This window comes from Falco cherrug, chromosome 1 (assembly GCF_023634085.1).
Source record: "Falco cherrug isolate bFalChe1 chromosome 1, bFalChe1.pri, whole genome shotgun sequence".
NCBI lineage: Eukaryota > Metazoa > Chordata > Aves > Falconiformes > Falconidae > Falco > Falco cherrug.
The window spans coordinates 109,562,622-109,586,398 of record NC_073697.1 but is presented as its reverse complement, the minus strand read 5'-3'; the positions used below and the strand labels follow the sequence as shown (position 1 = coordinate 109,586,398).

The 23,777-nt window shown below is 48.1% G+C and overlaps 2 protein-coding genes across 2 annotated transcripts in view; both read right to left on the bottom strand.

Annotated features, from left to right (window-relative positions):
• The window catches only part of ULK2 (unc-51 like autophagy activating kinase 2), a 40,276-nt gene extending 31,116 nt beyond the window's left edge, over window positions 1-9,160 (bottom strand). Inside the window, exons 1-3 of the mRNA XM_027806122.2 lie at window positions 8,417-9,160; window positions 6,999-7,091; window positions 5,696-5,737 (exon numbers count right to left, since the gene is read on the bottom strand). Coding sequence (XP_027661923.1) covers window positions 5,696-5,737; window positions 6,999-7,091; window positions 8,417-8,509 — 228 coding nt within the window. The 5' untranslated portion in view covers window positions 8,510-9,160. The remainder of the gene's footprint in view (window positions 1-5,695; window positions 5,738-6,998; window positions 7,092-8,416) is intronic.
• Window positions 9,161-15,574: 6,414 nt separating this feature from the next.
• Window positions 15,575-23,534, bottom strand: NLE1 (notchless homolog 1). Its single transcript, XM_055727964.1, has 13 exons — window positions 23,364-23,534; window positions 22,856-22,999; window positions 22,554-22,771; window positions 22,376-22,455; window positions 22,026-22,102; window positions 20,592-20,689; window positions 18,957-19,149; window positions 18,352-18,487; window positions 17,922-17,968; window positions 17,576-17,778; window positions 16,458-16,617; window positions 16,306-16,376; window positions 15,575-15,815 (listed from the first exon to the last, which is right to left on the bottom strand). The coding sequence occupies exons 1-13, from the start codon at window positions 23,370-23,372 to the stop codon at window positions 15,803-15,805; spliced, it is 1,449 nt and encodes a 482-aa protein (XP_055583939.1). The 5' UTR covers window positions 23,373-23,534; the 3' UTR covers window positions 15,575-15,802.
• Window positions 23,535-23,777: the final 243 nt, after the last annotated feature.

The following is a 23,777-nucleotide window of genomic DNA, read 5'->3' as shown; positions in this document are numbered from 1 at the left end:
AAGAAGTCAAAACATCCATGGTTACTTCTGACAGCTGTTGCTAGAGCTCTAGCGCATTGGCAGAAACATACCCTAGACTTCTTTTTGGTTAGGAAGCCCTCCTTTAGAATAAGCTGAAAGTCTGCAAGGAGCTTAGGGTGCTGCCAAAGCAGAAACTGTGGCAAACAAATAGTTACTATGTTTTTGCTCCAAGTCTGTTGATTGCCTTTAGCTGCAGTTTATGATTGGAGTCCCAAGAGCACGAATTAACCTGACAGCCTATGCACTACTATTATCCGATTAAATTTCTGATATGTTAATTTGTGCTATATTTGCTTTAAATTTTTTGGCCATGAATAGTTTGTTTGTTTAGGGTTTTTTAAGCATTAAATACATTTGGAAAAAGTTCTAATGATTAGTGGAAATGGACGGGTCCAGATATTTGTAAGGCTGTTTCTCACTATATTATAGGTACTTTTGCTTTCTCAGTGCACCACAGCAGCAGCTTCTAACGTGTTCAGCTCTATATCATCTAAAGGACTGAACATTTTGTTAGTTCTGGCTAAACGTTAAGTCTCTGACTAAATGTCACTTGACATGTGCCTGTCGGATTCAAATAGCATGCATGCTGCCAATTATTCACATAAAAGAGCAATCAGCCGTGGAGAAATGTACCACAATAGCCGTATCATTCATTTCTGTTATGTGAAATGCTGTACTTAACTAATATATATGGGAGGTAGTGACAGACACTGGAGAGACTAGCTTGCTTGCACAACAGAAAGGCAAGGGAAAACTGTTCACAGCACACCAAACATTTAACATGCTTGCATACTAGATCTTCTGAAACAATTCTGAAATAGAAACTATAGTATCTAGGCACAGCAGGTAAGCTAAGGACTGTGTAGTAACTCCAACTCTTTGGTTCTGTGGGCCAAAACAAATTCTAACTGGTTGTTCCTAATCTTCAACACCTACACTAGTGTCATTCTTTGCAGCCCAGTATTGTCCTAGCCAACCCTCCAGTTAGCATCACCTGCCAGATTGTATTTCAAAACCTTTACAATTTTACAGGGCAGGATTTTATTTTTTTTTTTATCTGAAAACTTTTCTGAACAGCATGTTTTCCTATGACTGTTTCCACACACAGTGAGGATGAATACCAACAAGCACAAAGGCCTTAATCAAGGAGCTGAGGGAAAAAATACCGAGATATCTCATTCAAAAGACAACAGTTCAGAAACAGCTATGATGAGGGCACAGAGGCAATCAAAGCTGCAAGACACCAAGATCAAGAGCACACAACAGAATGCTTGAAGCAAATGCCTCAATAAATACATGCAATACTACCAGACCAACTGGAGTCCTTGGGTAAACCAAACAGTAATATTTAATTCCCACTGGTAAAACAACAGGTATAGATAAATATAGTTCCTTCCATAAGCATCCCTAGTAAGAACTCATGGGCACTTGTAAGTAAAGGCTGAGGTGTAGGTACCAGAAGGACCACTGGCTTTGTTCCTGCCAGCTCTCACTGTTTTCAAGGACATAGCAGAAGCAGCTGCAGTTACTTTGCTACACACCAACAAGCTAAGACAAGAAACAATTTCTGTTCAGATACTGTTTCTCCAGTAACACACTAGAAATTAGTTCTCCCTAAACTACTGTTCAAAACTTCAGACTCCATACAGTGAAGACATAAATTCATTCTTCTAAAGCACTATCTCCAAGATACATTATAGGCTTTCATTCTGATGGCTGACATTCTAAAGAGGTTTTGAATTAAATTATTTGCTAAAACAGGCACTGTCTGGCACTGTGTAAGAGATTAGTTCTACTCAGCACACACTTGGGATCATGAACCACACAAAACTGTAAATTCACATCCTAAAGATAGCACATTCCAAATAACTTACTGATACCTTCATACTTCACTATAATATTTTATCCAAGGACCTCAATGTACTTTATACTGGTGAGTTGGAGATTATTTTAGACTCCTTTTGAGAAATACTGGGCTCCATCTCCCTAATTAACAGGATCTAAGGTTGATCGTCTTTTGCAGGATCAATGACGTGCCACAACACCACCATGGGAAAAGAGCTGCATTCTTGTACCATTTTAGAGATTCAGGAGGTTTTTATTCTTGAATGAAAGACTACCAAACTCTTCCCAAGAATGCAAGTAAAAAAAGTCTCAACAGGTTAAGTCTTGCTATCCATCTATTATATTCTGAGGGGTTTTTTAAGCATTTCACTTCATGAAAAAGTTAATTTCACATTTAGAGGTGAGCTGCATATCTTAATTTTGCAGAGCCCTACTACTGCAAAACATTTGCCTGTCACAGATACAGATTTCATATTTAAGTATCTCCAAAAATGCCTTCAGACTTAGAACCACTCTTCATGCCCTGGTGCATGCAGATCCCTGGCCTTCTGAGATGGCACAAATAATGATATACTCAGCTTACATAAAATGCCTAACTGTAGATCAAACCTGCCCGTGCTGCATGTAACCACCTTACAGAAATCAAGGACAATTATCACGCTGGCACCAGAACAAAAAATTTTTATGCCAACCAATGCACATACATTAATGGCACACCAATTCACTCGGGTGCGTCTCCAGATGAATGGGCATTTCTAGTAATTTAACTCAGTGGACCTTATACATATTAAGTAACATATCAAAATGGTGTTCATAGAAGCAGAACCAACAGCGATGTAAAAGGTTTTAAAATGTTCATGTACTATAAGCAGAATGGCTCACAAGTTCTCCTTGGATCTAATTAAAACCGTAATGGTGTATGTAGATTTATTACACTGACTTGTGTGACATTGGTCACAATCATGCTACAGGAACCCAACCATAAATGAACAGAGATGAAAGAGAAGGAATTTAACTACCTCCTGTGAAAACAATTCCAAATGAAGTCTTTTCAAATATGTAAAATAATAACTACCCTTTCATTCTCAAACTTAACAATATATGTTTCAAATTGCTATGCAGGGGTACAGCTTTAATCTCAAAGTACTGCCATTAAGTACAATAATTTCATTTTAATATTATGAGATGAAAAAAACATCTACTCTTCATTGCAATTAGTATACACTTTTTTTCACTTGTTTTGCCACTTACATAGCACACAGTCTTTTCTACCTGAAAACTTGCTACAACAATCAGTTCTTGGATTATTCAGCTAAATGGTCTGCCAAACAGTGCATCTGAAACCTGAGCATTTTCTTATTTCACACTGTCTAAGGTTAAGAAAAACTTCAGACCAACAGAACTACAAAAATAAAACAGACTGCCAGTCACACTGAGAACTTCCTACTGTGACACAGACTCCACTGGCTCCAGCACTGAGGGGGAAAAAAATAGCTTCTGTAACTTAAAAATTGCTTGAAATCCTAAAGTCTTATCTGCTGTACTATATCACTATGTTCACAATACTATGGCAAACAAAAAGGGCAGTACATGCTAGAACATGAAATGCTGAAGAAAATTAGTAGGTGTAACAGCCTACTAGACATGTGAATGCCTTGCATAGTGTTCGTTCTTGCTGGGTTACAAATTAATGTAATCATACAAGTTAATGATGTATAATATTTCACAAACATAGCCCTGTGCAGAAAGGGAAAAACTTATTTGTGCAAGTGTCACATTCTTTAGACCATATTTTGCAAAGCAATTTCTATAGAAGTAGCATCATACTGCCAAGCTTTATGTTTGCCATGAATGCATTTGAAATATATCCAAGGTTTGAGACACAGGTTTTCCCTTCTCTTTGCTTTAAATTTTCACTTTATTTAAATGCAATAGTCAGTGACAAGCAACAACACAACAACACCCCCTTCTCAAATGGAGAATACAGGACTGATCATTCCAGAAGTCCTGTCACTCTAAGGTTACTCTTTCCTGTGGCAGAAGAGAAAAGCATAGAAGTTATGTTTATAAATAACCTTTAGGTAAAGAAACCATAGACAGGTGTACAGCTTTCTTCCCTTGTGGATGTTTTGTACATAAATCAAGAGAAGCAAGAGCCTCTCCAAGGCTTAGACGATACAAAATGTTAAATCATAAAAATACCTATCTAGTCAACTACCCTCAGGTTGAGCTGCAAAGCTGAGTAAGTATTCTTCACATATAAACATCTGTAAATGATAAATCTGAAATTTAGCTGCTTATTCACACACCAGTGCCCTCATTCAACCATTCCAGTTTCTTTTAAGATGTCTGGATATACTAAATGTGGGATGCTGAGAGTTGATTTCCACTTCGCAATACTCAGGAAAAACTGGTCTCTTCAAGAAGCACAAAAGCCTACACTTTCCCTCTCAGAGCAGCTAGTATCATCCAAAATGCAGAGTTCTGAAGTCAAGTCCCAGGAGGGAAAACAGTCTACACATCCAAATGGGAAGCTGTGATGCACAGTCTGTTACTATGTGAACATCCATCTCTGTACCAAAAGTCAATGGAAGTTAGTAGCACCACAGGACACGTACACACAATAAAACCTGAGGCTGCCTAGCATGGGTCACGTGAACACAGGTTTCTATGGCTAGAGATACACATCTACATGTAAGCTGAAAACCTTTTAGGATGCAAATGTGTAAAGACACAAAATATTGAAGAAGGTCAAAACGTCTATTTTGCATTGCTTTAACTATGCAGTGCCCCATGGGTGGTTCTTCATAATTTTTTCATAAGTGTAACTGTATTTAAGATTAGAATTGAGCCCGGGAGATAAATGTATGGCTCTTATTCAAGCAGAACAAATGGCTGTATAACCTACATCACATCATATTTATCTTTACTCAACATTTGCAGGCCTTAGGATACAAAAAATGTACTTCCTACTAAGTAGAACACACTACCCTAGATAGGCTAGAAAACTAACTCCTCCACTTTATCAGACAGAATCCTGGGAATAAAAAGAGGACAATAATTTGAAACAATTTAATATTTATTTCTCCTACTTTAAAAGATTCAAATGTCTGCTTGGCTTTTATACTTCATCCTATCCTTTTGTACATAGGCAACAGTAATATATACATGCATAATCGTGGTGGTCTTCCTCCTTTGGTTCTTCCTCACCATGACTATACAGGGCTATACATGACATTTCTTGGTTACAGAGTTATCAAAGATGCTGCTCCTTTTCTACAACAGAGTAATTTAAGTTGACTTCTTAATGTCACTTGCTTCATCCCTTCAGATCAACTCCTACTAGTACATTTTCCTTCAAGTGTATTCAGTCGTTATCCACAAACACCCACTTTCCAATTAAATTATAGGGCCGGGGAAACAAGGCTAATTCAGGAGAATAGTTACTGCCACAGACAGAGCTCCCAGCCCAGATGATGCTTCTTCTCTGGAGACAGGACCCAGCTACACAAACAACCTCTGCAGAGGTTCTCAGGGTGCCACTTGACCCTGCTGCCTGGAAATAAATTGTATTCCTCACAGCTTTCAATCCCAAGTGTGTATCCTCCTTGTTAGACCAAGCCAATACGGTATAAGAGCATAGTGTGCTGAAGATGAGAGAACTCCCCTGCCACTGCTTAGGGAACGGGATTTCTTTTTCTAAATACCAAACTGATTATAGCAACAAAATACATGGCTATTCAAAATTTTCTACTTGGCATACATATATATGCATTGTACATTCATAAATAATTTTTAATGCAGAAAAAGACATCAAAATATATTTTACCTGGACATCATAGAGTGCTACAATATTTTCATGCTGAAGTTCCTGTAAAACAAAATATTTGCGTTACAAAAATAGCCTTTTAGTATTATTATTTTAAATCTAATATGCTAGGCAACAATCAAAGAGAACCAAAGTTTACAAAGAAAGGTAGCATCTTTTTTAGACCATCTGATGGAATTCGGAGGAAATCCCAGCTATTTAGACAATATTTACAGGAACAGGAAATTAGGCAATATCTTCAGAGGTTATAAAAACATTTGCTTCCAGAACTTATTTTCTATGTCTTGTTACAGAAAGTACTACAGCACAAAATCCTTTAATGAATATTGGAAAATGACTAAATTTAATTTTATAGTCCCATTCAATTTCTTGCTTAGCAGAGTAACCAACCACACAACGTTCAAGTCAACCTTACCATTCTACAAAAAAAAAGGAAATCAAACCAAGTAACACCAAATAAAAGTCACAGGACAGATTATGCAATTATTTGTAACTCCTCAAAAAAAAAAGTATCTGTCTTTGCTAAGTACTTGTAGCACACTAATATACCCAACACCACAATTTCTGGTACATAATAAATATACTAGAATATAATATATATATTAGTATATAAAATAGTGTTGTATCTCAGAAGGTTGGAAAGAACATGGAAAGAAAGCAGCCCTAATTATTACTGCAAAGCTACGTGGAAGCAGATACTGTTAACTGCAGAGAGCGGAGAATGCTAAGAGACCATCCAAGGAAACATTTCCATAAAATAGTGTTGAAAGAATAAACGATGCTCCATTTTATTTCCTTCTTTAGAGCCACGCTACGCATTTTAAGTCGATTAACACAACTCAGATGTGGGAAGACTGCTTCAGGAATCAAATTCAGCATGCTGATTTTAGCTTTCAAGGCATCTTCAAGCAAAGAAGGTGAAGAAAGATCAAAGACATTTTACCCTCAGCTATGACTTTTGTTGTATGCACTGCTTGGGAAAGGTGCCACATTAGCCATCCTGGACAAAGTTTTCTACATGTGCAATAAGCAAAGTGTGGAGACTGGTTCTACAACAATTTCCCACTTTTACCTATAAAAGCATGCCCATAGCCCTTTTTGAGACTGTTTCTATAACTAAAAATTATCTTTTTTTTTTTTTTTTTTTCCTTGGTCTTTTTAGTTCGGGATTTCCCCTGGAAGTAACAAAGAAACAAACAGCAGAACAGCAATTACTGTGCTACTATCCATGACCTGGAATGAACTAGGTCAACAGTCTCTTTTCAAGTAAAGCAGCTTTAAAAATCACTGCAAATTAACATACCTTTAAGATTTTTATTTCTTTTCCAAGTAGGATTTGTGACTTTGACAAGTTCTTTTTGTTAATACTCTTTATGGCTACTTCCCAATCAGTTTTCTGGAAACAAACAAAAAAAGTATGGTCAGTTTTATACTCTTTTTAACTTTATCCAACAACTAGCTAGTAAAGCACAGGAGAAAAAGTTTCAAGATCACCCCTACTCTACCCACCAGTGACTACTGTGTCACATGACACCATCAAGAACTATTTCATTCCACAATAGCTTAGACAGCTATTAAAATCCAGCTGCAACTACACTACATTTTCACAGATTCCAAAGCTTTTAAAAAAACAGAAGTACATAATCACATCTTATTTATTTTTTGGTAGTGGTGCTATATATCTGCTTTTTAGTCCTCTCTCACTGACTGTGTTACTTTTACTCTCCCTTTAAGGACTTCCCATTTTCAGCCTTCTTATGCTCTACAGCTGAAAATTGCACAAGAAAACATCTGGGTTTTTAAGTAAAATTCTACATTGTCTGTTTATATGTTATCTAAAAATAAATTGCCTATTTATTTGTAAGGTGAGAGCATCTCTGTTGGCCTTTAAAGTTCCTGTTTTCCTTTCTCCCCCCCCTTTTTTTTTTAACCCCAAAATCACTGCACTGTGCCTCTCCAACTTGAGAGCACAGCCTTAATGTTCCAAGATGATAAATCTGGAGTTGTTTTCTGGAAAGCTGAGCACTTGAGGCACCAACACCAGAATAAACTCTCATAGCATCAAGAACCCATAACGTAACTATGAATATCCGGGGCGATTAGCAAGCCACGCCAGGAAACCAGACACCTCTGAATTTAAGAAATCTTCAGCCAATCCCAAAGGAGACAATTTTCCATTAGATCCCTCGTTATCCAGCGAGATAAACATGACCCTCCTGACAAACAAAGGGCTCAGCCTCCCATACAGTGCAACTCTCCGCTCGCCGTTATGGTAGGGAGCTACCAAACAGCAGAGGGGAGAGGTGGGAACGCGGATAGGTTGCTGGTTTTTTAGGAGGAAGGGGAAAAAAAAAAAAAAAAAAAAAAAAAAAAGAGAGAGAGAAAAAAAAAGGGGGTTTATAGAAGCTGGGAGCTGCTCGGCTCCCGGGCCGCCGCGGGCTGCGGCAGGGCAGGCCGCCCACCGGGGGTGCCCCGGGCGCAGGCCCAGCCCCGGGCCCCGCCGCCCCCGCCCCGCTACCTCAGCCCACCCCGCACCTTTCCGTCTTTCTCCTTTTTTTCTCCCCAGACCTCCGTATCACGATAAAACTCCCCAGAGGGCACACACTCCCCCCCGCGCCGCCCCGGCTGTCACCCACCGGGAGGAGCTCCGCGGAGCGACCCCGGCCCCGGGTTGTGTAACCAGCCCCGCTCCGGCTGCGGGCGAAGCCCATCGCTGTTTACCTTGCGGTGGCGACCTTTGAAGACCACAGCAAAGGCTCCGTGTCCTATCAGGTCCTTCTTGCTGTACTCAAAGTCCCCCACCACCTCCATCATCCCTCAGCGGGGCATGAAGCCCCGGGAAGGAAGGAGGGAGGAAAACAAAGGGGCTCTTCCTCCAGCTGAGGCAGCTACAGCCGCCTCACGGCAGCCGGCGGCGGGGTGGGAGCCTGCCCCTCTCCTGGCTGCCCCCGGCGGCGAGGGCAGCTCCTCTCATACCGCGGGGGCAGCCGCAGACCCCCGGGCCGGCGGGGCTGCTGCAGGGCGTCTCCGAGGCAAGGGGCTCCGTCTGGCATGGGGAGGGTAAGGCGGGGAAGGGGGATGGGGGGGGAAGTCTCTCAGCAGCCGGGTGTGAGGGCACAGCGCGGCATCGGCGCCGGGACGAGGGGCCTCCTCAGCGGGGAAGGGGTCTCCACGCCCTACCGCTGCCGGCCCCCATGGCCCCGCCACAGCGGGGACTGCCGACGCCGCGGCCCCCCTCAGGGACCGAGCCCCAGAGCATCCAGCAGGGCGGGGGGAGGCGCGGCCCGAGGCTCCGGGGGTGGCTGTCGCTGTCGCCGCCGCCCCCCGAGCGGGAGGGGAGGAAGCAGCGAGGGTGCAGACGGGGGTCTCTCAGGCCGCCACCGCCTCCTGAGGCTCCTGCCACTCCGTCAGCGTCTCCCAAGCGATCCGCGAGCAGCAACCCCCAGCTCCGACTGCCCAGACCTCCGCGCCACCCCACGCATTTTATAGGCCGCATCGCGCAGGCCCCAGCGCTCGGCTGCTTCCGCCGACGGCTAAAGAGTGCCTCACCCCGTTTAACCCGGCGAGAGCGCGAGGCGGGGTCCCTCCGCCGCCATCTCCTCAGGGGGGTGCTCTGCCCCGAGTCCGGCCGCGCCGTCCTCCCCTCAGGACACCGCGGCTGAGCCCGCCGCCCCGTCCTCCCCTCAGGTCCTTTCCGGCCCCACACGCCCCCAACCCACCCCCGGGGTCGGGCCCTCAGGGACAAGGTGCGCGCCAAGCCCTGGCGCCCACCCCTCTCCTCACCTCAAGGCCGGGGCGGGAAGGCCAAGCTCGAGGTAAGCCCCCCTGGCCCAGCTACCACTTTTAGCACTTGCTGTATTTCACTTTAGCAGTTCTTTTGGCAGCCTCAGGCCCACCTGCCAGTGAGGACTAAGCAGAGGGGCAACCAGGAGAGTAGGTGCCCCGTCAGCTTGCAGCCCTCAGCACTGAGCCAGGCAGGGCAAGTGCCATGAGTCAGGCAGCAGCCAGAGGCGGGAAGGCAGGTATGTGATCCGTGTGTCCCACCCTGCCTTGCTGACAGGGCAGCGATACTGCTTACCCAGCAACTCCAGGGTTGCACCCTCTCAGCATGGTCCCTGCTCCATTAGTAAGTAAGGCTCTACATCAGATCTAATACAGGGAGCGCCAATGAATTGAGAAGCAATGGAGGAACAAGCATGCAAAATGCTGTAAGCCAAAGACACTTCAAGTTACTTGCTCTCTTTATAAGGAAAACAACGTCTGTAATTTACAGCCTCTGCCCTGCAGCACTTTTAGGTCAGCCTGGGGCTGTTTACAGCAACATTACAAACATTAAAAAAACCACAACCAGCCACCACACACCAGTCACATGAAGCCTTTGACCTTCACCTACAGATCTACATAATTGCACTCCTTCCCTTTGCTTTCCATTCCTCACTGCTTTCTGCCCCTGTCCGTGTTCTCCATCTCGACATGTCCCAGTTTCACCTATGCATGCTCTTTCGCCTGTCCCAGACCTCCCCTTGGCACTTTGACATCACAGCAGCGATTAACCCTCCATTTGACACAAGGTGTGCCTTGGGATCACAAAGGGCAGAGCCCTGACCCCACAGAGCTGTGCTGCACCTTCTCTCACATTATACAGGGTCTGCTTTCAGTGCCACTAGACTAAAATAGAGACTGAGCAGAGAGTTAACATGGTTGGTCCTCTCCCTATCCTTCACTATCTCCCTTCACTTTCTGGCACTACAGGAACTGTGTGCCATGTCAAAACCTCCACAGTTAAAGACTTCTCCAAAGACAATTACATTAAAATATTCAGCCAAAGATTCTTAAGGGAATATTGTCAGCTTTTAAACTCTAGACGTTATATGGAGATATCAGAGGAATCCTGAGACATCTGTTTTGTGCCAGAGAGAACCAAAGGGCTTTTAAACCCCTCAAGACTGAATCCCCCCTTTATTTTCTGAAGTTCTGAGCTCTCATCCAAAATCCATGCATGGCACTACCCTAACAAACAAAACTGAAAAAGCAAAGCTGATCAACTAATTGCAGCAGCTCAGAACACCCCTGTGGAAGGAATAAAAGATGTAAAAATATTCCAAGTTCATAATGAATTAAGTGTTGGTAGTAACACAGACACTTTCTAGTATGTATTCACAGTGCCCCTTTAAAACCAGGAAAAAGCCCACAAGTCTCAATGTGTTAAAATATTCTGATTCAGAAAATAATTTCGCTGAGAATTTGCTGTTTATTGCCATCCACAGATTCCCACATTCAGTATTAATCCTCTCAGCATCAGCGTGTATCCTCACCCCAAAGTCAATGTCACAAGCTACACTTGAGGGAAGCTAAAAAAAAAAAAGGAAAAAAAAATCCAGAAAGATGCCTTTTGAACAGAGAAATTTGAACAGGAATTTCTAAGCCACCCATTCTGCATTACACTTCAAAACTGAGACACATTTCCCTTCCGTAGCAGCAAGGCTGGTGTCCTTTTGTCCTAGTAATGGGGCTGGAGCCCTGGAGCAGGTTTGTTTCAGCACAGCAAGGACAAAACAGCCAGGAGCGGCAGGGAGGTTTGACCAGAATAACTAAACACACTGCCATCGCACTGGGATTTGAACGGGCTGAGGACTGAAAACCGCTCAACGAAGGGCTGTGGGATTTGCACGCAGGTCACTCATTTCAGCTGGGTCCTTGATTAGTGTCTGGGAGAGTTTCTAGATGTCATCCAGCACAAGCAAACTACAATAAACCTACTTACAAACAGCACCTTCACTTGCTTTTGCTGCTGAAAGAGGTCAGAGACAGAACATACTGAATTCACCAGCCTTTCCCAAAGGAAGCCTCATTACCAAAGACTGGGAGAGCAACGCAAGATAATCCCATGGGCTCATGCTGCTCCTCCCTTGCTCAAGGAATACAGATACCCGCCATTTAGCGCTGGCAGGTGGTGGCAGCCCTGCAGCATTCTGAGGGATGCACTGCTCTGCTCTGACAAGCCACTCGGCAGGACAATAAAATACCCAGCATGCTCAAAAAGCATGGCTGGGCAGGAGGCACCAGTACCATGTCTAATTGACCACAGTGATCCTTCAAAAGCCCACAGTACTGTGTCTTGCGTTTGTTTCTTTTTAACATCATATGGTGCAAGAGCTGCACCCCACTCAGAGAGACTACCAGTGACCTACAGCTCAGCAAGGACCACTGATTTACAGGGTCAGAGTGAAGAAAACAGAGCAACTGCACTGGAGATGGATTTGTGGCTCTCTCCCAGCTGCACTACATTGGTTCAGGCAAATTAGTCCCTCCGATGTGAGCCAGGACTCATGATCACAAGAGCAACAGATCTAGGAAGGAATTAGCACCTTCTAGGTTGCTTGTCTCAGTACACAGAAGTATGCTTTCAGCTGGTAGCAGCTCCCCAGAATACAGACAACACTGTCCTGAGTTTCCATAACAACTTTCATCCTCAAAAGTGTGAATGGTCTTCACAGCAAGCCCTTTTCTGCCATACCACCAGAATACCACCCTTTCTGAGGCAGAAACATCACCTGAATGATGCCTGGGCTGACCCAAAGAAAAACAAAAAGACAACTGCTTTTCCTAATGTTCATGCAGAACAATGAATGAAGATTATGTCCTTCCTGTTCATTGAAAGATTTTTCTTTTATCTCTCCCCAGGCTATAAACATGCGCATGGAAGTTAAATTACTGATCTGGGAAAATAATCAAGAGATCAGCTCAGTTGAGCAGAACGCGAACATGTGGCTCCAAGGAGCCAGGGAGCACAATGTGTACACCACTTGGCCAGCCCTCCTGCATGGATAAGCAGAACACACAGCCCCAAGAACAGTTTTCATAAGGATGCTAAGGCCTCACTTATCTAAATCAACCCCCAAAGGCAGGAGTCTGGCACCATCCTGCTCATCTCAGTGCTATCCCAAACAATCTACTTCACTCTTGCTGTTCTTACCATTTTTCTTCTCTCCTTCCTTTCCCCCCACCCCCCCTCCATCGTACCCAGGCATTTATTAGACAGGTAAACCTCTCTCAGAGGACTGGCATGCTTCCCAGTCCTTATCGTCACTGTCCTCCCATCAGGGATTTGTAACAAAATTAATGGTGGCATCAGCTGAACTATCACAGCTTTTAAAGAAGAAAGTGTCAAAGGCCTCCACAGGACCAGTTTCTGGATATGCTTAAAATTATTCTTATATTACCAGTGAAAAACACCACCCTTGTGGTAGGCACACTTGTGTGGTATGCTTAACAAGGCACTCGGGAGAAACTGCATCGAAACACAGCAACGGATACTGAGATTCCTAGCACACAGCATTGGAAAAGTTCAAGTGTTCCAGTAGGTTTTTTGTATGGTTTGCTTTTCTGGGAACCACATCACTATCAGAAAGCTCCAGCCTACCTTCTAGATTTGTCCTTTCACAAAAAATAATGTGTTCCCCATTACCACCACCGTCAACACAAATCTGCACCTGCAATTCTAAAAATTAGCTAATTAAAGCTCACATCACCAGCAGAGTGAGGGAGGTCACATGCTTGCTTCACTTCCTGCCAAAAAGGAGCCACCTCCAAAGGAAAGAGCAGCAGCTCTTCCTCAGTGCACAAGACTGCAGAATGAGGCCTGGGAAATGCAGCATTCAAATAAAACTGGGAGAAGTGTTACGGGATTGCTTAGGAATACAGCTGGAACAGGGCCAGCACTTAGTATGCATGAAGGCTGGTACTGTATGAATGATAAAAATAGTAGCAGCTGCTTAGGAAGACATGATCTTGGTGTACATGCAAACCCATCACAGTGTGGTTCAAAATTACCCGCTATCTGGTCAAAGACAGATTAAGGCTGAGATTGCTTATTTTAGTGTAAACTTAGTTGCAAGGCCCTCTCTTTCTTCAAGAGGTCTCACTTTGCTTTGGAAAACCTTTCTGCTCCAGCATTAGAAAAGTGCACTTCAATAGGGCTGTTTGGTTCCTAGTGTCACAGAAGCAGGAGCTAGCCTCAGTTCAGAGCACTGCCAGAGGGCACAGCAATTGCTTTGGTTTGGAAAATCAGTGGACAAGGAAGTGGTTTTTAGGTACACAAAGCCAGCAGAGCCAGTCCCCACAGGCAGGGTCACTTCCCCCAGCTCTGATACATCTCCATTCTGACACAAAACACACCATGGATTAACAGGGCACAATGATTCCATGCAGCACTTTGGGAGAGGAAGCAGAGAATGATGCTTCTTCCTTCAGAAACAGCCACATATGACCAGGAGCTGCAGAAGCTGCTGTTTTCAGCAAGTCAAACCTGGACACAGAGCTGAACTCCCATGGGTGGATTGATCCCTTTAGCACAGACAGCCCAAAAAACTTGCAAAACAGGCAGGCTTCTCAGCTGTTACCAGATATCCATCAGATGCATGTGTGCTCCTCTCCTTCCCAAGGGCATATCAGTCTGGGGAGGCAGAATTATCAGCCAGTTTTAAATCACCCTGTCCCACAACATTTACCTTAGTGAATTAAGAAAGGTTTTGTTTATGCAGATGGATGCAACACAGCCCTCACCGTCAGCAAGAACCAGCTGGAGGAAGCACGTTAATGAAAGAGCAGGTACAGGATATTGAGTTCTTCCCAAAAGATAGCATGAAGATAGAGCCTGCTGACTTGGCTGGCAGAAAGAGATACTAACAACAGGAACTGCAATTTGTGTTCTCAGTCATATTAAAGATTTAACCCTTTGTTCCACTCTTTTGCTCATCTGCAGACAAGCAAATGGCCATTACCGCACCACCCCCTCTTAGTTCTCCAAAGCAATCCTTCCAGCAGGAATAAAGTCCTAAAATACATCTGCAGCTGGGAAGCATCTGAGACCCAAACTCCTGTTCTGCATTGTAGTAATCACTGAGTAGCAACTGCTGTATGAAAGCTCTGGAGAACGTTTTGGTTTTCATGCTATCTTGCTGCAACTAAATCTGACAATACAACTTCTACACCTATATAATTGTGTCTTGATTTGCACTGGAAGCACCCTGAAAATAAACTAAATCCAGCTCTGTTCGCCTCATGGCTGTTGAAAGCCTGAACTGACTTATAAAAAACAACTCATAAGCAAGCTTACAAATATGTAACTGCCAGTGTGAATCCCTCTCACCCACTAGGCAAGTAAATGCACTCGAGCAATTCCAGAAGGAGCCAATTCTGCAATGGAAGTTTTGCCATTTATTGTGACAGTCCCAGCCCTGCTGTCAGCACATATCCAAGGCAAGGGACAAACACCACCCAATCACCTGCTCTATTCTTCCCCTTCCCCACCCCTTCCTTCCTTCCTGCTGAGCTGGCAGTGGACAGGAAACGGGTGCTCTCCCCTGTTCAGAGGCACAAATGCCTCCCCATTTCCAAGAACTATTGGGACCTAAAACCTCTGCACAGCTCTAGCAGCTCTTTCAAGTCCATGCCTGTTGCACCCTGAGCAGATGAGCAAATGAGTAATCTGCTGTGGTTCCAGAGGATCACTACCAGATAATGCTCAGCACAGCCCACAGGGAAATGGGCTGAGTGGAAAGGCAAAACCTTACTGGAATTGGAATGAGAAGCCCCAGGACCTTGTTCTCAGATCTTTGTCCCAGGCATACAGCCGAGCAGAGTTCTGCAATGCAATGATGTGCTGAATTTTCCCCTTCCTCTCTCCCTCTCTGAAGGTCACACAAGGACAACCCTTACTGTTCCCACTAAAAGCCTCTGCAGGATTCTTCACGCATCAAGAAAGGATGTAAGCCATCCCCACCCTTTGCTTGCCTCTTTCAAGGCAGCAGGCAACTGTAAGGCTGAAGTTTCAATAAAAAGCCAATTGAGATGGAGGCAGACGAGACATTCCTCCTATAACGTTCAGAGGAAATCATCCTGCAAAGCACAGCTCTTAATAAGAATTAGAATTAAAATTTCCTTAAATAAATATAAGGAAAGAGTCCATCAGAGACAGCAGTCAACAGGAACAGGGAGCCATGCTCGGGTCAGCCTCCATCGTCCATCTCCTTGCAGATCTCCCAGGCAGATTGTGCTAAGGGCAGCCCAGCTTATGACAGGACCGACAGCTTCATGTCGCTGCTCCTATCGACGCCATCTGCAAATGGAAAGAGCTGCTGTGTCCCAGTGGTCTGGCACCAACACTGCCACACAGGCCAGCAGGTACCGTATGACAGCAGCACAGGGGGGTGCCTGGGGACCAGGTTCCTTCATCAGCCATGGTCAAATGGCAACCAGCTCACAGGAATTTGTCTGTCTGCATAACTGGGAGACGAAGGAAGGTGAGAAAGGAAGGGTCTGACCGACTGGTACAACTGTTCCTTCCCCTCTCCAGGAGCCAAAACATCTGAGTCAAATTTCACCACTGACTGCTCAGCTGGAGGGACTCTTGCTTTCTATTCATCTCCCAGGAGACAGCAGCAGTTCCTGCCCTAAGGGAGGTCAGGTCTCCAGGCTGGAATTTGGCCCAGCACTGTGCTATCTGCAAGAGAGCCAAAACCATGCAGGTGTCTGCAGGGAGACTGCAGCTCTGAAGGACACATGGAGCAACTGCCACATCCTCTATGGACAGACAACATGTTACTTACATCCGCAAACATTTATCCTTCCCTCCACTCGCGACCCTCTGTCCATCTGGGCTCCAATCCGTCGCATACACCTAGTATTAGGGAAAAACAGTTATCTCTGCTGGGAGGAGTCATTCCTGCCTTTTTCAAACACCTCAGTCCAGACACCTCACCTCATCTGCATGGCCCGGAAGATCAATGGCCAGTTTCTTCATCTTGGCATCCCAGACCTTCAGCGTGCTGTCACTGCTCCCGCTCACCAGCAAGCGGCTGTCAGCTGACCAGGCGATCTGATACACAGCCGAGACATGCCCTCTCAGTGATGTCAGGTACCTGGTGCAGACAGGTATGAAGAAGCTGTTGGAGAAGCAGGCAGCTGGGTTTGTTCCAAACCTGCCTTTGCCCAGCCTTCATGTTTCTTCTCCATGTGCAAGCAAGCAAGCACAGTCACGAGATGCCCAGCACACACAAGGCAGTCAATTGCAATACAGAAACCATAGGTGGTTCAATCTGTCTAAAACCCCTCCCAGATGGGCTCAGAGCCTTGTCAAGGACAGCTCTTCATCTCAACTCTGCTGCCAAGAAACCCTTATCCTGCAGGCAACACCAGTCTTACTACACGAATGTGTTCTTCCTCTCTGGCTGAGCAGCCTGGATTTAGAAGAACCATTAAAATTACTGATACAAAACCCAAGCTTGTCAGTATAAAGGCTGATTTATACTTGATACAGGCTGATATGCATTTGAAGGGAAGGACTGATGGCCCAGAGAGCTCCTCAATACTCTAGCTGAAGATTAGAAGCTGGACTATAGGAGCATCCAAACACCACCAGCACCAACAAGAATTTGCATTGTTCAGAATGAGCTGTTCTCCAGCACAGGAACCATGCAAACTGGGTCAGTCTACAGTGTGCAATGCACACATCTTCAGGAGATCAGCCGAGTGGAACATCCCATCTCACCGCAGCAGAGTCTGCCCCTGAGAACCAACCCTGCAGCAGGCAGCATGTGCCGCATGGGTGCCAGACAGCGCTGTGGCTGGGTAACAGTGGGGTTGCAGGCACCCAGCCAAGCACAGACCCCATAACACAAGAAGAGCTAGACAAGGGACTGCCCAAGGGCAGAGAGAGGCAGAGGCAGCAAAATTACTTTGCATGAGTTTGGGCTACAGAGATGCAGAACACACCAGGGAGTTGCTGGCAATGACACTGGGGCCCACCTCTGCATAACCTGTACATTACATGCAGACCCTACATGAGCACCACCTCTGTAACAGAACAAACCAACTCACTTTCCTGTCCTACCATCCCAGAGCTTTATGGACTTGTCAAAGGAAGCACTAGCTATTATCCGGGTGTCTGGTGAGAAGAGGACTTGGTTAATCAAAGCCTGGTGGCCCATCATTCTCTCCAGTGGCTTCTTGTCTTCTGCTGGTCTCCAAAGAAACAGCGTGAAATCATCTGACCCCGAGACAAGCCTTTCTGGTTCCTGGCCCTGAGAAAGGGATGAAAGAGCCCAAGTCTTGTACAAACCAGGTGTGGAGAGCTCAAAAGCACACCAGTATTGGGGTCAATAGCCAACTGTGCAAGTTTGTAATAGCAGTGTTAGAAATTATAGTAGGTGTTCAAGGGACTTACCCTGACTTGGTCATACCTCTGCCGTGCCTTGTCCTTCAATTCTGCCACTGAAAGAATGAAAGGGAGAGGGAAAGAAAGATTTGTAGTCCTTCAGTGAAAGGAAACTTTATAACCCTGTGATGCTTGTTCCAATCCTGGCTCTGAGGGCCAAACAAATGCATTTATGACTGCTCACCCACTTTCTCTTTGCCAAGAGCAACATTAGGAGCAAAAGCCCTTGAAAACAAAGTGGCCTTCCCAGCCCCCAGACTGCTCAACCCTGTGCTCGGGCAAGGAAGATCATGGCTAGTAGCATAACCGACACCAGCACAGGACCTGCTCCCAGCTCTCAGGATTGCTTCGTCTCGTGGCAGTGTTAGAAGATACATCAGGTCTCCTCACTGTCTTCCCCACTGCCTCCCCTAGCCTACATCACGGGTGCTGCACTTACAGGAGCCGCTTACATCCTGTGGGTTGATGGTGGCTTCAGCTGGCTCAAAGGCACCGGTGCGGAGAACATAGTCAGTGCTAAGGGCCATGGTGTTCACCCAGTGAGCATGGCCCTGCAAGGTGCGGCAGAGGACGCCCTGGAAACAAAACCACCCATTTAGAGGGATGGGCAGGACAGAGCCAGACTGCACAGGACCCACCAGACCCATTGGGTGACAAGAACCAGCCCTAAACTTTCCAAACCCACTCTCTCGCCCAAGCTGCAGGCAGGGCTGTAGCCATGCTTAGCAGGGAGGAAATGACACCATTGAGCTTCACGAACCAGCTTCCCACAGGGCTTTACAAGGAACCCACCAGCACAGGTGGCTCCAGGGATGTTTCCAGATTTCAGACCCATTTTACACTTTTAGCGATGAAAGCACTGCACAACAGCTACTCCTTCCAAATGGTGTCAAGAAACAGGTTCTGACAGGTCAAGAGGATACAGCACCCACCCTGCACCTCCACTTTCAGGGCACAAGCCATGCCAGGAAGGGCAGACAAAGCTACAACACAGCGTGTCCAGCCCCCTTCACCAGCAGCCTCACGGCTGCCCGCCTCACTTACATCCTGGCTCCTCCAGACTTTGATGGTCCTGTCCTGGGAGGATGAGTAGAGCAAGCCATCGCCCCCCCACTTCACACACGTCACTGACTGCGTGTGGCTTGTAAGGATTTTGTCACACCTGCCCATCAGCGTGTCCCAGATGCGGATGCTGCCATCCTTGGAGGCACTTGCCAGGTAGCGGCACTCTGGGTTTCTGGGCAAGAAGAAGATCAAATCCATTTATGAAGCGCATGCAGCTTCTCTGCCAAACTCTTCCCCCACCAGCCCCAGAGGATTCAACAGTCCAGAAGTCAGTAACAAACAATTTTCTCTTTTGGTTTAAGATCAGAGGCTGGGCAGGGGCAGAGCGCTGACCTAGAGAACAAGATCCTACAAGCTGGGGGAAAGGCAGACATATGCTTCCCTCCAAATCGATACGAGAGGCATCAATCCAAGGTAAACCTGGTACCTGAACCCTTGGCAATGAACTTATTTTCACAAGAGGCATCGTTAACCTGCTGGCTAACAAGGGGACCACAAACTGGCACCTTCCCTGGGCACTGGCTGGGGAGAGCCCTGGGCAGGGGTATCCATCTGCCTTACGAAGTAGCACAGACCAGTAGCAACGGGAACAGTGAATGCTCTCCTGCCTGTGCCATGCTTCACTGCCAGCAGGAAATGTGGCGGCCTGCGGACACAAAGTGCTGCCAGGGCTGAGAGCAGCAACATCCATCCATGTGGCTCTGGGGCAAATTTAACACATCTTGAAGCAGCTGGCCAGAACACAGCAAGGCCAGGGGAGCCACAGCCCTCCATCCTTTACACAGCATCTTTACCACTCAACACGGTTTTAATGTCAAAGTGGTCCCTGGCACCAGTAAGAGTGAAGAAGAGCACAGCCCCTCCTGTTGTGCAGGAACTGAGCAGGGAGCACTGCTGGCTGGAGAAACAGAAGTGGAGCCCCAGCAGGGTCATCTCCCTCCTCTCCATTTCCTCATCCTCCTTTATAATCCAGTTAATTGTCTGCAAATAGCTGGAGTTTCCTACTGGCAAATTCAATTTGCAGGGCTCTGCCCTGAAGTGGCCCTTTTTCTTTCAATTTATTTATTTCTATAATGTCTTGGATTACTGGCTACAACTGTCCCCCTCCACCCATCTCTCCCAGACAGAGCTTTAGCTGATCTAAGGGATAAGGGGATTGTACAGTTAATCAGCCCTCATGATAAACAGGATGACAGAGGCAACCAGGATTCAGGATAGCAGAAAGGGAGTGCTCTGGAAAGCCTAAGCTTGGGCACCACGCGGCAGGCTTTCCTGCTCCCAGCTCAGCACGTTGGAGAGGAGCACATCAAATGTTTGCCCAGCACCATGAAAACATTGTTTTCCATAGGCAGGTATGTCTTTTATACAGGGGAGAAGAGGCACAGCCTGGCAGTGACTTCCCCAGCTACTCATGAGGACTGTGAGCACCAGCTGGGACCTGGAGCTCCTGGCTCAGAGCTAGATGCCTTTTTCTGGCCCACTTTGAGGGCCATTCTCCCGCACGTACCCCTTCTCCCATAACAGGAGGAAGGGAAACAGGAGCAGTGCCCTTCGGGTCAGGCTGCTCTTTCCCATATGAGTAAAGGGGAAGGGCTGGCCTGGCCCTTCACTTACATGTGGAGCGGTTCCCAGCACAGACATGTGATCCATTTGGAGTGGCCACAGAGCACCCGGCCGATCTGATTGCCAGTGGCTGGGTCCCAGAGAAATATCTGTCCAAGAGAGGAAGCAAGAGGGTCGCGTCAGACCACACACATCATGTGAATCCCAGGGACGTTCGAGCTCCATTTAGAAATCATAGGTGTCCTTGGTGTCAGATTTACATTGGCAGAAGCAGGGAGCAGAAAGGGAGGGGAGCAGGAGGGCTGGATGCCTTTCCAGATCCCTGCAGCAATCAGCTGACGTCTCAAAGAATGAGACCTGATTGCCCTCCACTCTGTCTAAAACACTGCTGGTACAAAAATACCTGCCTTAATGTAAAACCAATATAGGTCCCCAAAAAGCCAGCCCGAGCCTTCCGACACCCTGTGCCAGAGTCAGTGAATGTTTGCAGAGCGCGATGAAAGCCAGAGCGCACTAAATGCTACTTATTATCGGATTCTGTGGGCGAGACACATGCTGGCTTTCTCTTGTTTTTTCTCTCTCTACATAAATGTTCATCCAAAGAGCCAAGGCATTAGTCATCTCCTATTTCAGAACCTGGAAGAAACAGGGAAACAGGACAAGCAACTCCCTGGGTTAAAATAATGCCAGACCAGCACCAAACCACGGCAGAGCCACCCTGGCTGGCCACCCATTCCCTGGGGGCGGGTGTCCCAGCACTCAACGGAGCAGCCACTCAGAGACCAAGTGTGGGACAGCAGCGCTCAGCAGCTCTGTGGTCACTCCCAGACTGTTCAAAGGTCAGGGCAAGCAACCACCCCTCTGCAGCTCAGCAAGTTACTGACTTTTAATCGAGTGCTCCCGCTTCCCCTGACAATTCCACCTGCACCTCAAGCACAAGCATTTTGCCCCATAGTTGGGGCAGGGCCCCCTTCAAGAGGGAATTTTGCTGCATCTGAGCGGGAGCACTGCAAAACAGACTGTCGCTGCACATCTGGGTCATGCAAGCAGCAGCCCTGGCTTGGCCGGCGATACCCTTTCTTGCTCCAGACACCTCCCCCATGATGGAGCCAGCTGCCAAGGGCCATGTTTAAAGCCTGGACTCTTTCCTGTGTGGAGGGAAAATCATCTGCAACAGGACAGCAGGGCTCAGCGGCAAGAGGTCTACAGAGGTGACAAAGCCGGAGCCCTGCCCAGCACAAAGTTTGGAGAAACTACTTGCAACGGCTGCAACACATCCATGCACAAAGCTCCTCTGGGAAACAGGCATCCCGCTCGAAACAACTGGATACATCCCTCACACCCCAGAAAAAGCAAGTCTTCACCCCTAGTCCCCCACGGCCCCTTGACAGGTTTCATTTCAGTTCAGGACAGGGCTGCAGAGGGTGTCCGTGGTCCCACAGCACCCCCAGCCCCGCACCAAGGGAGCAGGGAGCCAACACGTACCTGGCTGTTCTTGCAGCCCGAGGCCAGCTTCTTGCCGTCGGGCGACCAGGCGATGCTGAGCACCCAGTGCCGGTGACCTGGCACAGAGAGCACGAGCAGGTGTGAATGAAGGGCTGCGACCACCTGTCCCCGGTGTCCCAGCACGTAGCCGCTCCAAGGCAGGACTGGAGCTGGGGGAACCCTCCCTGTTCCTCCTGGCCGGCCCCTCTTCCTCTGCTTCCTCAGCCAAAGAGACCAGCTGTGCGGCTCAGCCAGCCCCCAGGTTCTGCCTTGCTTTTCCCCACAAGCAGGCAGGGGGTCCACGAGGGAGTGGGTCAGGAATTGCCCTCCCGGGACACCCCTGCACCCACCTTTGGCTGTGAACTGTGGTGTCTCCGTGCTGAGGTCCCAGAAACGGACGGTGGTGTCTCCTGAGCCACTTGCCAGGTACCTGGGAGAGGAGGAAGAGCCCGGCTGAGCGTGGCGTCGCCGGGGCAGGGGAACAGCGGCTGCTGCCGAGCCCCAAGCCCCCCACCTGCAGCCACGTACTTTCCCGTGGGGCTGAAGGCCACCGAGATGACAGCCTCGGTGTGCCCCTCCAGTGAGCTGGTGCAGCGGGTCACTGCCCGCACCCTGAACACCGCCTGCGGCTGGTAGATGATGTCCAGGACCTTCTCTGTCTCTACACTCTGCCCCGCCAGGGTCTTCTCCAGCGACGCCACGATCTCTGCATCGTGGACGAAGAAAGCCAGAGGCACCGGTTCATCCTGGGGGAGAAAGGTCAGGAGGGGCAGCGAGGGGTGGCCCGGGCTGGGCTCGGGAGTGCTGGGGGAGCTTGGGGGGTGTCTCACCTTCTGCAGGAGGGCGTTGCAGACCAGCTGCAGCTTGTCCGGGGTGATGGTGACCGGGACATCGAAGGGGGAACCCAGGGGCTCCCCCGCTTCATCCCGGAACTGGATCAGGAGCCGCTGCACATCCTCGTCCGGCGACATGCTCTGCGGGACGCCGGGCTCAGGGCCGGGAATCCCGCCGGGCAGCCCCGCAGCTCCCCCCGGCAACGAAACCCGCGGCGGGGAGAAGGGGCGGCTGCAGGGGAACCCGGCGGGGACCCCGTAGGAGGGAGAAACCCCCTACATCGACCGGGACCCCCACGCGGGCCGGGGGCGGGAGGAGCCCCACAGGGGAGCCCCGGGGGGGTGCGGAGGCCTCGGAGTGCCCCAGCATCCCCACCCCTCCGGCACTCACGTGCAGCCGCAGCCCCGCCCCCCCTCCCCCTCTGTCCGCCCGGTGCGCCCCGGCCCGCGGCCCCGGTGCCCCCCATCCACCCGCCCGGCACACCCCGGCCCCGCTCCCGCTCACCGCTGCCATGTGCGTGCGCGGCCCACGTGGGCCGGAAGCGGAGCGGCGGGGCGGGGGCCCTGAGCGCGGCGCTGCTGCCCCCCAGCGGTCGGCGGTGGGATAGCGCCCGCCGGGAGCCGCCCGCCCGAGGTGGGCGCGCTCGGCCCCGGGGGGCTCGGCTGCTCCGCGGCATGTTCCGTGGTGCCCACACAGGTGCTTTTTATTGTGTTTCTAAAATAAACAGCAGCAAACCCAGGAAAAAACATATCCCAAATATCCCGTTCCAGTACAAAATCCAATGCCACTGCCTGCCCAGCTGCACCGTGTGTAAACCCCTCAGGGTAAAGGGGAGAAGGGCGGGAGCTGCAGTCAGGCGTGGTTTATCCAGCATATAAACACCGGCTCGTTGGGCTGGAGGGGAAGGAGGGAGACCCT